Genomic DNA, 16,108 nt, shown 5'->3' on the forward strand with positions numbered 1-16,108 from the left:
GGAACACTCTTTCAGGCCAGCCATTATAAACTTGAGTTGAGATACAGTATTAGCATTCTTTTGTCCTCAAGTTTAGTGGCGTAGATTATTTTAATCTGCATGTTTTATTCATTGTTGCATTTTTGCTGAAATAAGATATTAGAAGGGAGAAAACTCCAGAGATAACAAAATAGCAACAGTAGAATAAATTATCCCATTATTGCTATCCCCCCTCCCTTTCTGTAGCCTTTATTTAGGTGACTATCAGTATATCTTTAATGAAATTTCAATCTCTTGATTGAATTGCTGCCAGACTTTGAAATAATTAGCATTCATATTACCAAGAAAGCTACATTTTCTTATTCAGTTTGGTATTTCAGATTGGAGCATTAGAGAAGAGCACTATGTATATTCCTTGTGCATCTTTTAGTGGGGTTGCTTTCTTTACAGAAATCTAGAAAACATCAGCTCACACCTTCAACTTACCGTATATTACCTAAAATATTTCCTTAAAATGAAACAGGGTAATAAAAAAAAAAAGTAACGTACTTCCAAACATGAGTCCTGGAAGAGTCAGGAAGGGGTTCCTAACCCATTAAGCAGATTGTCCAGTGAAGATTAGCATAAATGAAGGAAAATGAAACACCCAACCTGTTAGAATAATGAATTTTTCCATTAGTGTGTATTTTGATCCATTTTAATTGTTTTGATTTAATTACTTCATATCTGTTATATTTAAATGTATAATGGCTGCCAAAAACAAAAACCTGCAGGGAGAAGTTAGCTGCAGGGAGTAATTAGTTTGTTAAACCAGGAGAATGTGTACATTCTAGAGAGTGGCATTAGGTTAGTGCATTTGTACAAAGTCTACTTAACAAGTATTTTTTATACATTTTTGTTTGAGCAAAGTTTGAAGGGGACAGCCTAAGTTAAATGCTTGTAAAGGCCAGAAATCTTGATAAGAGTTGGTGATCAATGTCAGATTCCCAGTCTTTTAAGCAGCTATGATGAGGCCCGAGTTGGATCTGAGCAGCAGTGCTGGGCAAGGGGAGGATTTATTTCTCCTCTGCCATGCTGGTTCTCAAACTGAAATCTCCCCTCGAAAGAGGGAGAAAAGATAGATATTATCTCTTGCCTTGCTTTAGTTCCCTAGTGTGGGGGTCCCCAACCTCCGGGCCGTGGACCAATACCAGTCCGGGGCCTGTTAGCAACTGGGCCATGAGTTATACAATTATTTCATTATATATTACAATGTAGTAATAATAATAATAAGACGACAACGACATTGGATTTATATCCTGCCCTCCACTCCGAATTTCAGAGTCGGAGAGCAGCTCACAATTTCCTTTATCTTCCTCCCCCAAAACAGACACCCTGTGAGGTGGGTGGTTGCTGAGAAAGCTTTCCCCAGAAGCTGCCCTTTCAAGGACAACTCGGCGAGAGCTATGGCTGACCCAAGGCCATTCCAGCAGCTGCAAGTGGAGGAGTGGAGGATCAAACCTGGTTCTCCCAGATAAGAGTCCACACACTTAAACACCATACCAAACTAATAGAAATAAAGTGCATAGTTGTATCATCCAAAACCATTCCTTCCCTCTCCCCCCTCCCCCCTTCAGTCTGTGGAAAAAGTGTCTTCCACAAAACTGGTCCCTGGTGCCAAAAAGGTTGGGGACCACTGCCCTAGTGGGACTGGAAACAACCTCCAGGGAGCAATTTTGACCAAGGGAATGGCACTAGAGGAAAAGGTTTCAACTCCCCAAATTTGCCTTTCCCCAGTCAGCTGTTGTTGTTGCTGTCAAGTCACAGTTGATTTATGGCAACAGGGTTTTCAAGGCAAGATACTCAGGTGGTTTGCCGTGGCCTGCCTCTGTGTCATATGGTCCTGAGGTTCCTTAGTAGTCTCCCATTAAATACTAGCCAGGGCCAACCCTGCTTAGCCTCTGAGATTTACATCCGTAGATACTAATACCCTGTCTCTCTGCAGCTGCCATTTAAGATTGGAAGAAGAGAACAAACAACTGTGTATTTAAAAAATGAATAAATAATATACAAAATCTATAGTCTATATGTTAATTTCTTATTGCAGTCAGAGATACCACATAGCACAGTATAAAATGAATTCATTCATAAGGAAAAGTAGAAAATAAAGCCGTCTAAGTCCAAGAGTTCATATAAGACATACAGTCTATGCAAATTCTTCAATAATTTCTGCATGGAAACCCATAATTCCCTGAAGAAATCCAGCTCCAAAGGCGAAGGTTCTCCTTACATGTCAGTCGACTCAGGACCACGTTTCGCATTAAAATGCTTTTTCTAGAGCCAATCTGTTCTTTAATATTTTCAGTTTGATGTCAAGCAAAAAAACTTGATGCATCTCCATCAGGCACAAGCTTTTGAATGACCATGCACACGGAACCAAGTATGCCTGTTCAGGTCCATTATCTCTCCCTGTTTCCTGCTTATGTGGGGTGCAAACAAAGAATTCTGGTTAGAAATGTGGCATTCTGTGGTTACCCGTGGCATACAAAGGCAGGTGCATGTGATAACCAAAAGTTTACTCTGTCCCCACCCCCGTAAACTGAGAGTTTTATCCAGGCTTTGAATCTTTGTTTTGGAGGTGGAGGAATTAATGCCAGTTAACTGGTATCATTCCTGCCAGTTAATGCAGTGTCCCTGTATCTGTACAGGAAGGCTAGCTGGAATTAGTTTCTAATCATGATTCCTCCAGCCGAGGAACAAGCAGAGTTGATGTACACATCTTAGCGATATCTGAAAGCAGCCCTGGTGTCATTCCCTCTACTTGGCTATATTTCAGCGTTCAAGGCCTCCTTTTTCCTGCCTGTTTGACTGCTGCAACTACATGGCTGCAGGAACCTACCCCCCCCCCCCCCCACACCACCAGCACACTGATAAACCATGCCCTTGGTTAATGTTTTATTAGTACTTTTTTTTTTTCTTCAAATGTGTGTCCTCTTGGAAGAACCCTCAGTATTTTTGCCTTTACATGTTGGCTTGCTGCTTTTCAGAGTTTTTGAAGATAAAGAGATTAATGCTAAAAGAGAGAGAGAGAGATTATCATTATCACATTAACTTCACAGATGGTGTGAACATCCCGTTTGGTAAACAGTGAAGCCTTTGTTAATCCTGTCCCTTTATCTTCCTTCTGCTTTAGAGCTTCCAAGGAACTGTTATTGATCTCCGAGTGTTTAGGATGGCTGGCTCAGGAACCACAATGGTGAAGGATAATTGACCTGTTTTAATCAGCCCGTGGTGTCGGTTGTGTTTAATTGTGGCAACAAAGCACTTTGTTTTCAGTGAAGAGAAGAGGCTTCTTTGTGAAAAACTTTCAAGGTATATGCCACAGTAAACAGTGAATAGGTACTGCGGTTGTTGTTCTTTCTCCGGTCCTCTGATACTGGGAACCGTTCTGAGAGTGTAAAAGGGAACATCAGGTACCCAGTGTTTCAAAAGTGCCTTATTGGGTTTAAAATGACAAATGCAGGTGATAACTACCTCTGATAACATTGTTCTTGGCTAGTCATGCGTAAAGACATAACAAAATGTAGGGCAGGTGGCTTTCTAATGCAAAGCGAGGATGACAGTATTAAGTTGCAGGATTCATAAATTCTGTTGAATGATACCAGTGCTATTGAACACTACTGGTGTGCTGAGTCACATAACAACTCTATTAGTACATCAATGATAATAACTACATTCAGAAAGTAGTAGAAAAAGAGGAGGAAGAAGAGGAGGAGATTGGATTTATACCCTGCCCTTCATTCAGAGTCTCAGAGCAGCTTGCGATTTCCTTTCTCCTCCCCTCCCCGCAACAGATACCCTGTGAGGTAGGTGGGACTGAGGGAGCTCAGCTCTGAGAGAACTTGTGTGTGACCCAAGGTCACACCAGCAGCTACATGTAGAGGAGTGGGGAATCAAACACGGTTTTCCCAGATTACAGTCCAGTCACTTAACCACTACACCAGACTGGTGTATCAATGTTAGTATCAATGATTTCTGTCTTGGAGGATAGAGTTTGTATGGATTCAGTTCTGCCCCTTGGCCATCACCCTGTTGGGTTCAATGAGGTTCCGTCACATTCTTTGTGCACGTCATATACATAAAACTGCTGTGAAAGTGAGGATTTGAAGAAGAAGAATTGTAGATTTACACCCCGCCTTTCTCCCTGAATCAGAGACTCAATCTCCCATATCTTCTCTCCTCACAACAGACACCCTGTGAGGCGGGTGGGGCTGAGAGGGCTTTCACAGCAGCTGCCCTTTCAAGGACAACCTCTCCAGAGCTATGGCTGACCCAAGGCCATTCCAGCAGTTGCAAGTGGAGGAGTGGGGAATCAAACCTGGTTCTCCCAGAATCAAACCTGGTCCAAACACTTAACCATTACACCAAACTGGCTCTTGAGTTTATTGTCACCAGTATACCTATGACATACAGCTCTATGTTTTTGTCTCATCAAATTCCAGGGAGATGGTGGACATACTTTACAAGTGTCTAGTGGCAAATAAGGAGTAGATTGGGGTGAACAGCTTTTTATGACTTTAGGCTGTTTCACAAGAATCTAGCCCTGACTTCATTAAACATCCTTTGGTAACATCCAGGTTGGACTACTATGGTACCCATTATGTGGAGCTGCCTTTGATAATGGCCTGGAAACTCAAGCAGTTTCAGAATGTGATCATCAGAATGTTGATGAGAAATCTTCAATAAGTATAGAATACATATTTCGTACAAAGTATTCTGGCTAAAACCTTGGTTCTCAGTTCAGTACAAAGTGCTGGTTTGAATCCCAAAATACCTGAAGTGAATTCACCCACCTGTGTATAAATACATCTGTACTATGAGATTGTCCAAGGAAGTACTGTTGCAGAGACCTCCAATTGTGGAGATGTGTTCGATGGTGATCTTCATGGTAGCCTTTGTGGCCACCTCCATTTCTTGCATCTGGAATTCTGTCCTCCAGGAACAGCACATGGTCCCCTCACCGCAGGCCTTGCAGCAGCAGCAGTTGTTTTTATTTTTGGAAGATCTTTTAAAATTAAGATCCCACTCTGTTTTTAAAATCTTGCGTTCAGGGCTTCTTTTTGTAGCAGGAACTCTTTTGCACATTAGGCCACACACCCCTGATGTAGCCAATCCTCCAAGAGCTTACAGTAGGCCTTAGAATAAGAGCCCTGTAAGCTCTTGGAGGATTGGCTACATCGTGGGGGTGTGGCCTAATATGCAAAGGAGTCCCTGCTACAAAAAAGCCCTGCTTGTGTTTATTCTTAGTGCCATTTTTATTGTCATAACTGTGATTATACCTGGGTTGTTGGGGGTTTTTAACTGTTGAGAGCTGCCTGAAGCATCTTCAGTGGAAAAGATGGCATATAAGTGTTGTAAAAAATTCTATGCAGTAAACTTCTTGTTTACGATGGATTTGCAAGCAGAGGAGTCAAGGAACCAGTGTCATTGTTTTCTATGTAAATAGCATCTGAGATCAAGGAATGATGGGAAACAGCCCATCACCAGATTTTGGGTCCGTTGTGAGTGTGTGTGTGTAGGTGGTGTTGTCTTAATCACATAGCGTTTTCCTTCCTGTTAAAATTTGTGCTTCTTAAGAGTTAAAACAAGTCAATGTGCTGTGATTAGTCCTTAAGGCTGCAGAGCTGCATGCAGTTATATACTTTCCAGCTTCATTGACTTTAGTACTATTTAAGCTGCATTGTAGGATTGCAGTCCCATCATTTATTCATTTATCTTTTGTCACATAATTTTAGTTAGGACCCCTCCTGAGAGATGTTGCTAGTCTTCTCCAAACTCTTTCTGGAAGTTTCTTCTAAGCAAAGATTCCTTATGTGCCTCTCAAATTTTCCCTTGAGGAGAAATCCATTGGTAATTGTAACCCAAAACCCACTTCTTCACTGGTACCAGAATCCTAGTAAGCCATTGAGGGAAGGCAAGAGCCAGGTGGTACCCAGTGCATTACTTCATTCCTTTACTGTTTTCTGTTAGGCTCACGGCAAGGATGTGTGGGAGCGCATACTTTTCCTCCAAGAAAACTTCCTGTTCAACCACTGAGGAGTTCAGGGTACCATACATCCTGAGGCTTTCCCCATTTTTATCCTTATGCTGCCCTTTCAAGTAGACTAGTTTGAGATAATGTGATAGGCTCAAGGTCACCTAGCAAACTTAATGAATAGGGTGGAAAATTGTATCTCGGGCTCTCCTTTTGTCCATTGCATTTGTAACGACTCATGGGCTGGTTACAGATGGGTGGCTTAAGCTGCCGCAGGAACTGCAGGTGAATGGATTTTAAAAGTGTGTCCAAGAGTGCACATCTGCCTGCTGTCCCAGTCCCGTATTCACTCTATCCTGATCCAGATGGGAGCCATCTCAGAAAGGTACCATGTCCAAAGTGATACCTAATATCTGAAGTGACTCCAAGGTGCCTCCATGGCCATCTGGATGGCCAGAAAGTGTCTGGGGATTGGCAGGCAGGCACATGAGCACTTCGGCCACTCCCCCCTTATGTAGTCAATCCTCCAAGAGATTACAAGGCTCTTTTTTGTAAGCTCTTGGAAGATTGGCTACATCAGGGGTGTGAGGCCTAATATGCAAAGGAGCTTCTGCTAGAATTCCACCCCTGGTCCCACCTAATGCTCCTTACTACAGGATTGTCCACAGCATGGACTTTTCAGTCATCTCTTTTGGACTCCCTTTTTCAACAGCAGAAAAGTTGACTGAATCCAATTCACTGTGGCCATATCTGCCCCATGTTCTGGCATTACTTCTTCCATGCAGTTGGGATGATAGGGTTGCCCAACTTGGGAGAATTTTAAGCATATGTGTAGATCTGCAAGGAGCAGCAATTTGAATCTAGGTCTCTGTGTATAAGTCCAGCACACTTGCTGTTTATTGATTTGCCTGGCTCTCTGTGGTTTAGCTTGATTTGTCTCTCTGGAGAAACTGATCTTCCCTCTTTGCCTCATCTTGTTTCACTTTTGATTTGTCATTAACTGGAATGTTTACCTGACATAATCTTAATGCAGTTTTGTGCTTCTAAGAGCCACTGAGGTGGGAAGGTAACTAAATTTGAGGCTGCATAATAATCTATGCAAACTTCATTTGTAGACTGAGCCGGTGAGATGGTCTCTAATAGCAAGAGAAACGCCAATTCCAAAAAAGAAATAATTAATTGATATATTATTACCATCTCCATCAGATTAGCGCATTTTAAGCCGAGTCTGGTTGCACTTGCATAATTTTTCATTTCCGTCAGAGTGGTAATTGGTATAAACACAGTATGAGATAATGAGATTGTGATTCACGCAACTGAAGCGTGGACAGTAAATGGACTTGGCTTGTGAGATTTTACTGTCAGGCTACATATGCAAAGCAAACCATAATGTTTAAGCCAGTATGGCTAACATCAGTTTCAGATCCCCTGCAGGGAGCCTGCTGTGGTAACACTCGATAGGTGTTTGAAATCAAAGGATGAGACAGTCAGTTTCAATTGCAGTGAGATTTGGCCATGACTGAGCCACCATGCAGGTCTTGAATAACAGAAGTATGTAGAATTAGGTAGGTCTGCCATCAGAGAGATACTAATAGGCTGCGCTTTTTTTGAGCAGGAATGCACAGGAACGCAATTCCGACTGGCTTGGTGCCAAGGGGTGTAGCCTAATATGCAAATGAGTTCCTGCTGGGCTATTTTGAAGAAAAAGCACTGTGGAACAATGGTGACATCAGGGGGTGTGACCTAATATGCAGATGAGTTCCTTCTGGGCTTTTTCGACAAAAAAAATCCCTAATAGGCCAGGGTTGCCAAAATCTTGGTGAAAACAGAGGCTTAATGTGTGTACAGCTTTTCATTTCATTTTTTTAAAAAATTAATTGGATTGTTGACTGTCCTTCCTGGTAGCTGGGCTCTGGGTGGTTAACAACAAAATTATAAATGACAAACAAATAAAACCAGAATAACTAAGACCATAAAATATTACAGTTTCCAAAAAAGATGGCATCGGAATCCTGGTGGTGCTGCTATCTTGCTGGGGCAAGGGTGGAAGAGAGAGTTCCAAGATGAAACTGTAGCTGCCCTCAGCCAAATGCCTGGTGGGACATCTCTGCCTCACAGGTCCTGCAGAACAGTAATAAGTAATACTACAGAACCTGGGTGGAATTTGGCAGAAAGTTCCACCAGGTTGGGACCAAGGCAGAGAAGGCCCTGGTCGAGGACAACTAGCTGTTTCTCAGGCCAAGGACCTTCATATCATGGAGGTAAATAACATCACCTGGAAAATAACATCTCATCAAGGCTCTCTTAAAGGGGTAGGTCCTTTTTTCTCCTGGCTGTTGGCAGCCCTAAAATGGGTCCATAGGAGTCAAGTGTGTGTGTATGCATGTGGATACATGTGTACTTATGTGTTCACATTGCTCAGAGAGTCTGTGACATGGTCGAAGTGTATACCTGGTTATTTTTTCTTCCTAGCTAGATACCAGAAGATCAGTTTGGAAAAGTGCATTTCTCCATCCTTTATTATTTATTATGAGAGGTGGGGAAATCCTTGTGAGTAATGTAGGGTCGGTGACTCCTCCATATTCACACTAGTCCAAATTGTGAACAGAGGGGTTACAATTCCCAAGGGTTCATATAAGATTGTAATTGTAGGACAAGAAAGTACCTCTAAAGAGGTATCAATGCAGAGATAATTGCCTCTCTAGGTATTATGAGCTAAAACCTTTTCATGCATGCCTCCATTTTATGGCTGGATTTTTAACCACACGATCCCAAAAGAAGGGCAAACTGATTTTTTTCCTTTACAGTTAGATTTCAGGCCTATGTATTAGATTGTCCTGGTGGATGATCTGTGCTGGGAGATAACAGAGGGAGTGTGACTTTGTTGATTTTCCTGGACATCTCAGTAGCTTTTGATACCATCAATCATGCTAACCTTCTGAACTGTCTTTGCAGGGACTCTGAGACCCTATTTTGCAGTGGTGAAATTCAGAAGATGGTACTAGGGAACAGCCCCTTGGTTCATGCCCTGGCTGCATCTAGGTTAGATTACCGCAATGCACTGTGTTTGGGGCTGCCTTTTAAAGTATTCAGAAACTTCATTTGGGGCAGAATTCTGTAACTATGATGTTGACTGGAGTGAGTCATAGGGAACATAAAACTCTAGCCTTGGACCATCTACGCTGGCTCCTGATCTATTTCCAGGCATAATTCAAGGTGCTGTTGTTGACCTTTAAAGCTGTATATTGGCTTGGAACCAGCACACCTGAATGATCATTTAACCCTTATGAACCTACTTGACCACTGAGGTCATCTTCCAAAGCCCTGCTCTCAATGCTCCCCACCTTCTGAGATAAGGTGGCAACCCAGGAGAGAGCCTTCTTGGTTGTATGCCAAAACTATGGGACTTTCTTCCCAGGGAGATTCATCTGTCCGCTTCTGTTGCCATCTTCAACCAGTGGGTGAAGATTGTTTTGTGTGTCATTCTCTCAGTGATGCCTCCCTCTTGCCCTGTGTTTCAATTGGTTTTATGTTTTATGTGTGCACTAGCTAAAGCGCAAAACCATAAGTGCAAGAAAACCATAGCTAGATGGTTTTAATAGTTGTAATGATGTGTTTTTGTTTGGTTTTGCTAGTTTTTAAGATGTATTTTTATTATTTATGTCTTTAATCTGTTAGTCACTTTAGTGAGCTTGATGAGAGCAGAAAGACAGGGTACATACTTTGTAAATACAGGGGTTTTTTGTAGCAGGATCTCCTTTGCATATTAGGCCACACACCCCTGATGCAGCCTACTGTAAGCTCCAGGAGGATTGACTACATCAGGGGAGTGTTGCCTAATATGCAAAGGAGTTCCTGCTACAAAAAAAGCCCTGTGTAAATAAATAATGAATTCATACAACATGCTGGCCAAGAAAATTTAGTTAGCCCGGGAATTGGGAAAATAGTAAAAGAACCCACCTTGGTCCCTAGGTGCTTGGGAGAAGGGTGGGTGCATAAAAATATTTTAAGTAAATACATTTTAAGTATTTACTAGTACAAAAGGAGATGAACACACACTAACCACCAAATTTTATTTTTGGCAGGTGCCACAAAACCTTCTATTAATCCCGCGATATCAACTTTGGTTGTGAATAGTGGGGAAGAATTAAAGTTGTTGTGTAATGACGATGGCCCGGTGACATGGGATTTTCAGAACACGGACCCATCGGGATTGCCAAAGAGTTCAGGAAAAAAGGAGCTATTCATATCTAAGGCAAGAGCCAGAGACACAGGAACATACACATGCAAAAACAGAGAGGGCTTGAACAGCTCCATTTATGTTTTTGTTAAAGGTAAACTTTTGTTTTCTCCCCTTCTTACTTTCAGAGGGCATTCTCTAAATGTAGGGTGGCTTGAGGGTGTGGTTTGTACTTCCTAATTATGTAAAACTTTTTTGAACATTGAGCAACGTATTATGTCAGCATAAAGAGTAACTCTTCAGGTATCAGCTGTAGCCCACCATCTTGGTGGGCATCACAGGATACATATGTTGACTGAGGAGTGCACCGTTTAATGTCACTATCAGTGTGGTGAAATATACGTGTATCCAAGAGTAATGCACATACATAATTTCTTGAGCAATCGCTTTAGATTAATGAAGGTTTGATTGAAGGTGGCGACATTTTCAAGCAACCCCTGTTGACAGCACTCTCAGAAACATTTCATCCCTTTGATTCTTTTTTTAAAAAAACTATACAAGCAGAAGAGAGGTTTGTGGAGCAGCAAATTTTGGGTGGCTTTTAAAGTGGATCATCATTGGGCAAGTCTTCACATTGGAACAATTCTTGAAAGTCCAGTTCTGAGAGAAATATACTAATCTGCTGGAAAATGTAACACATTAAGACTGGTCCACTAGACAAGAGATAGGATAGAAAAAGGCTAATCTTGACCTGCCCATGTCTTTAAGAATCATAAAGGAAAATTCCAAAGAATAGATAGATTCAAGCGGTGAAAGGGCAGCATCACCGTAGTGATAGCAAAAGGCTCTCATAACCAGAAACATGTACAGGCAAAAACATGTACAGGAGTTCCTTCAGCCCAGGCTGGTAATTTATTCCGTAGTTAAGGTCTCCTCTGTTTTAGGAATGGTATTAGGTGAGATAAGTGAAAAAGCTGGCTGCATTCCACCCATAATGTATAACCTGTACATTACAGCATATAATGTACACAAAACTGCCTGCCTCTCTGGGATGCTACAGAAGGAGAAAATTGACTTTGCTTGCATGACTTATCTGTGATTAGGTGTCTTTCCTAACTCCACCTGGTTGGGTGGTTCCCCATCAACCCAGCACAACTGGCTGGAGATTTGGCTTGAGCCATGGTCTGACCACTGTCTGCTCAAGGCAAGGATGAATTTGGTGCTGACACCGTGCAAAGGAGTACCCAGTTAAAATGGTCCACCCACAGAGACCCATGGATCCTTCTGGGTTTGAAAATGCTGTGGCAGATTTTAAAATTCCCAACACACAATTTGCTGAGGGAGCTTGAAAAGTGAAGCTTCTTGAAGCTGTCAACAAAACTGTTCCTTTGTTTCACTCTCCCTCCCTTGGATCAGAAGCAAGCCCTGTGGTTTTCCTTGTAGCTCAGTGACCTAAAGAGGTCTGGAAGACATGTAGAAAGACACTGGTGGAAAATTCATACTGAGTCAGACATAGTGAGCCATAGAATATACTAGAAGACCTATCTGGTGATAATAAGTGGCAAAGAAAAATTATTTCCCTGCAACCATTGCATCAGCTAGGTCATGGCCATCCCAGTTGTTATAGGTATCTCAACACCTGTTACTCCTAATTCTGAGCCATTGTCTCAGGGAACAGCTTTGATACCTTCACTAAGCTTTTTTGTTGATCAACTAATACAAAAACAGTCTGAACTGGATGCCATCCGTAACATAGATCAGGCAGGAGAAATTTCTAATACTTGGTCTGGTCTACTGTGGACCACTTTGACCCAGCTACCATGGTGGTCATAGACAGGATATTGGGATCTGTGAAGGCTACCACTTGTGCACTGAATCATTGCCCTTCCAGGCTTCTGAAATCATGTAAGAACTACATTAATAATCCCTTGATGCTTACCATAAATCAGTTGCTAACTCATGATCCCTTAGAAGTGATTATCCATCCTCTACATAAAAACAACCCACCTGTGCACAAAGTTATGTAGCCAATTATCACCCATTCCTTAATCTAACGTTCCTGGGGAAAATGATTGAGAGAGCAATAGTGGTCTGAGTCCACTTGGATAACTCATGTACTCTGGACCATTTTCAGTTTAGTTTCAGGCTGGGCTGTGGGAAATAGATAGCCCAGGATTGCTGCCTTGGAGAGCAATCCTAAGGTCTATTCAGTGGTGTATACTCCCATGAAAGTGGTCTTAGGATTGTGCTGTTAATTGATTATCTCTGTCTGAATGTAGACAAAATCAATTCTTCCTCATGCAGCCTTTGATACAGTAGATTGTGCTATCCAGTTGAGGCATTTGAAAGCAGAAGATATCAGGCAATGTGCCTTGGACTGGTTTACATTGTACCTCTTGAACCTGACTCAAAAGGACTGGAGACCAACTATTTTCAGTGTGGGAGTTTTGTTGTGGGATTCTACATGGTGCACTCTTATCTCCCACATTGTTCAACCTCTATGTAGTCTTGGATACCATCAATATTGATGACTCCCCAACTCTATATCTTTCTATCCAAATCTCCTGGTTGTACGGGATGGAGTCTCTCAGGGTCTAAGTGCAAGCACTCTCTGTCACCAGGTATCTGCTCTGCACAGCTGTGGTTAAATGGCCCAAACTAAAACTGAACCCAGACACGTTCTGGTTGGAAAGAAAGAAATCTTCGACACTATGCATCTCACTTTTGATGGGGTTTAGCTGACCTTGCTAACTCAGTTAAAATTAGGGATTATACTGGATTCAGCATTGATGGAGAAACAAATCAAAGCAGTGGCAAAAAATGCTTTCTTCCAACCCACTCTAGCCCCCTACCATGAGGCACTTGAACTGGCCTCTTGGTTCCCTGCTATGTTAACATTGAGACTAGACTACTATAAGGGAGTCGACATAGGTCTCCCCTCACAATGAGTTTGGAGGCTCCTGGTGGTGCAGAATGCTGCAACTTGGTTATTATCAGAAGCTCAGTGGAGCAAGTATATTATTCCCATCCTGCAGTCATTCCATGGGTTCTTTCAATTTGTTAATTTCACTATTTTGCCATTGGATTCTAACTTTGTACCGCTTAGCATTCTTAACTGCTGCCCACCAGCTATATGTAGCTCTGCTCACTGCATCCCATCCCGTTGTCTGATAAAGTGTGCATGCATACAAAAGGTTACATTCTGAATAAAAGTTTGTTGGTCTTAAAGGTGCTACTGGACTCCAATTTTGTTCTGTTGCTTCAGACCAACATGGCTGCCCATCTGAGCTCAGTTCAAGTTACTGACAATCACATACAAAGCCTCTCAAATCTGTGGATCCACCTCTTCCCCCTATGCTCCACCACAACAGTTTCACTCATTGGACCAGGACCTACTGCAGGCGATCCTGAAAATGGACATAATCAACTACTGCCCATACATGTGCTTTTCTTTGTTGTAGCCCTCACCTTATGGAATGGCCTGGCTTATGAGGTGAAGAAGGCTCTCAACCTACTTGCTTTCTTCATACTATGCAAAACTGAATTTTTCAAGATGGCTTTTTAGATATACAGGTAGTTAGGGCTGTGCTAGAACAAAATGTTTCTGAAAGTTGTTTTGGTAAAGGTAGAATGGCTGTGGACTATAGTACTGTGTATAGTACTTGCTGTCTGTTGTTAGTATGATCCTACAATGTAATTTCTTCATTGTTTAATATGTTATGTTTATACTTTAGCTTTTGTCTTGGCTTCATTTTCAAATTTCTGCTTGTTTTTGAATTTCTGAAATCCAAATCATATTGCTTTGTTTATTGGATTTCCCATAATGTTGATTTGTATTTGACTGTGTAACCCACCTTGTGTCTCAGGTGGACTATAAATAAATAATGTTCACAATATGCATGTTCGAAACAACTGCTCAGTGAGCTTGAAGGCTCTGACATCCTCAACCTAGAGAGCCAGTTTGGTGTAGTGGTTAAGTGTGTGGACTCTTATTTGGGAGAACTGGGTTTGATTCCCCACTCCTCCATTTGCAGCTCTGGAATGGCCTTGGGTTAGCTATAGCTATTGCAGGAGTTGTCTTCGAAAGGGTAGCTGCTGTGAGAGCCCTCTCAGCCCCACCTACCTCACAGGGTATCTGTTGTGGGGGGAGAAGATATAGGAGATTGTAAGCTGCTCTGTGTCTCTGATAAATCTGCAATTGTTCTTCATGAGGGGTGGTAGTTTGAGCAAGGTCTTAAATGAAGCCTGAAACCTGTTTTGAATGATAGGGCTGAGTTCCAGTGTTTAAGAATTAACCATAAAGTCAGAAGTGCCCCTGAGCACCTTTCATTATTGAACCTGGGTAACCTTAGCCTGCCACTGCATATCTAAGCTTAGAAGCAGAATTCTGAATCAGAGGATAAAGCTTCCAGATAGAGTTGGGCTCCTTGTGCCTTTCTTTTGAAACATTACCTTTGGGACTGGTGTCAGGCAGCATGGCTCTGAAGAAACCCCTCTGAGATGTGAGTGTTCCTATTGCTGGGCTCCCTGAGTAGATAGGAAAGATTCCCACATGAGAACAGAACCTCCCTTGAGAGGTACATGGAATAAAATGGATGGGTTTTTAATGGGTCCTCTGGCAACAAAGATGGGTGTTCAATGGACCTTCTATCATAAAGGGATTTTGGAAGCACTAATAGAAGTGAATTGTATATTTTGCCAGAACGTCCATATTCTTTTGCTGGTAACTCTTTTGGACAAAGTACGCTTGATTTCTCATGACTTCTCAACAGTAAACTATTGCCCGCTGAATGAATTGTCCCCACAGGAAAGTTTTGTTTTGGCACTGTATAGTATGGGAAGGTCTTTTGTGGTGCTTCATTCACATGTCTGTGTTATCGTAATGAACATTGCACATGTGTAGCAGACTTAAGCCTACCAAATAATATTGGTCTATTTTGGCTTGACTGCTGTGATTTCTGGCATTCCATTTCGGCTCACTTGTATGGCTGTTCAGAGGTTGCCTTTTCTGCCATGTGTTCTGATAATCAGTCACGTATTCTCTGTTAAGTCAACTGTTAAGGAGCTGAACTGTTCTCTTAACAGTCAACTGTTAAGGAGCTGAACTGATCCATAAAGCTCCATTCACTTGGTGGTTGTGTTCGAAGTACCTCTTCCAATTTCCCTCAAAGGGAGGAAGGCACTCTGATCTGTTTGGGTTCCTCTTCCAACAGTTCGTAGAGGCAGGAAATTAATTGCAGTTTGCATCTCCGGGAAGAAAAGGAGCACACCTTCAGCCTTCTCCATTAAAGCTTTTGCTGCCTCTTCTTCAATGGCAAGAGTCTCATACATGTGGCTTAGTAAATTGTCCCAAGAATACATGTTACATATACAAATTGGAGAGCGCAGCAGCCTTAATGTCTGAGGCTAGCCTGGACATGATCAAGTTCTCTGCAAGGGTTCCACAGTGGTAGCCAGAAGGCATCTCTGGCTCAACTCCTGGAATGTGGGCTCCTGTTCATGTGGCATCTTGGCCTTTCCTTGGTGGCAAGCTATTTGGGGAGAGCCTAGAGGGCATATTAATTACCAAGAACAAGAAGAAGATCATGCCATTCATCTATAAAAGGGAGGACAGAGTGCAGAAAAATTATGCTTCACAGTCCTTTTGTTCTTACAGGATGCTTCCACAATTTAGATCAGACTCCAAGTGGCAGTTGTGGACCAAATCCAAGCCTAACTTTTGAACCACAGGTCAATACTACGGTTCAGCCCAAGCACCAGCTTCCAGTAATGGAGGAAAACAGCAGCAACAACAAATGTGACATTAGACTAGTTCTGATGGAGGGACAGCTTCAAAAATTCCATCAGCCACCGACAAATGGGTACAAGAAACTGTAACCCATGGCTATTCAATAGAATTTCTCACCCCACCTCACGACAGATTCCTGAGCGCACCA

At 42.2% G+C, this 16,108-nt stretch overlaps 1 protein-coding gene across 2 annotated transcripts in view; it reads left to right on the forward strand.

Moving 5' to 3' along the window:
- KIT (KIT proto-oncogene, receptor tyrosine kinase) overlaps window positions 1-16,108 on the forward strand; it is a 104,111-nt gene that overhangs the window by 25,596 nt on the left and 62,407 nt on the right. Inside the window, exon 2 of one of the 2 annotated variants that reach the window (XM_060246353.1) lies at window positions 10,078-10,326. The exons of the other annotated variant lie outside the window; for it this stretch is intronic. Within the exon in view, the coding sequence (XP_060102336.1) occupies window positions 10,078-10,326 (249 nt within the window). The remainder of the gene's footprint in view (window positions 1-10,077; window positions 10,327-16,108) is intronic. 2 annotated transcript variants of the gene reach the window in all.

Source organism: Heteronotia binoei, chromosome 9 (assembly GCF_032191835.1).
Source record: "Heteronotia binoei isolate CCM8104 ecotype False Entrance Well chromosome 9, APGP_CSIRO_Hbin_v1, whole genome shotgun sequence".
NCBI classification, from domain to species: domain Eukaryota; kingdom Metazoa; phylum Chordata; class Lepidosauria; order Squamata; family Gekkonidae; genus Heteronotia; species Heteronotia binoei.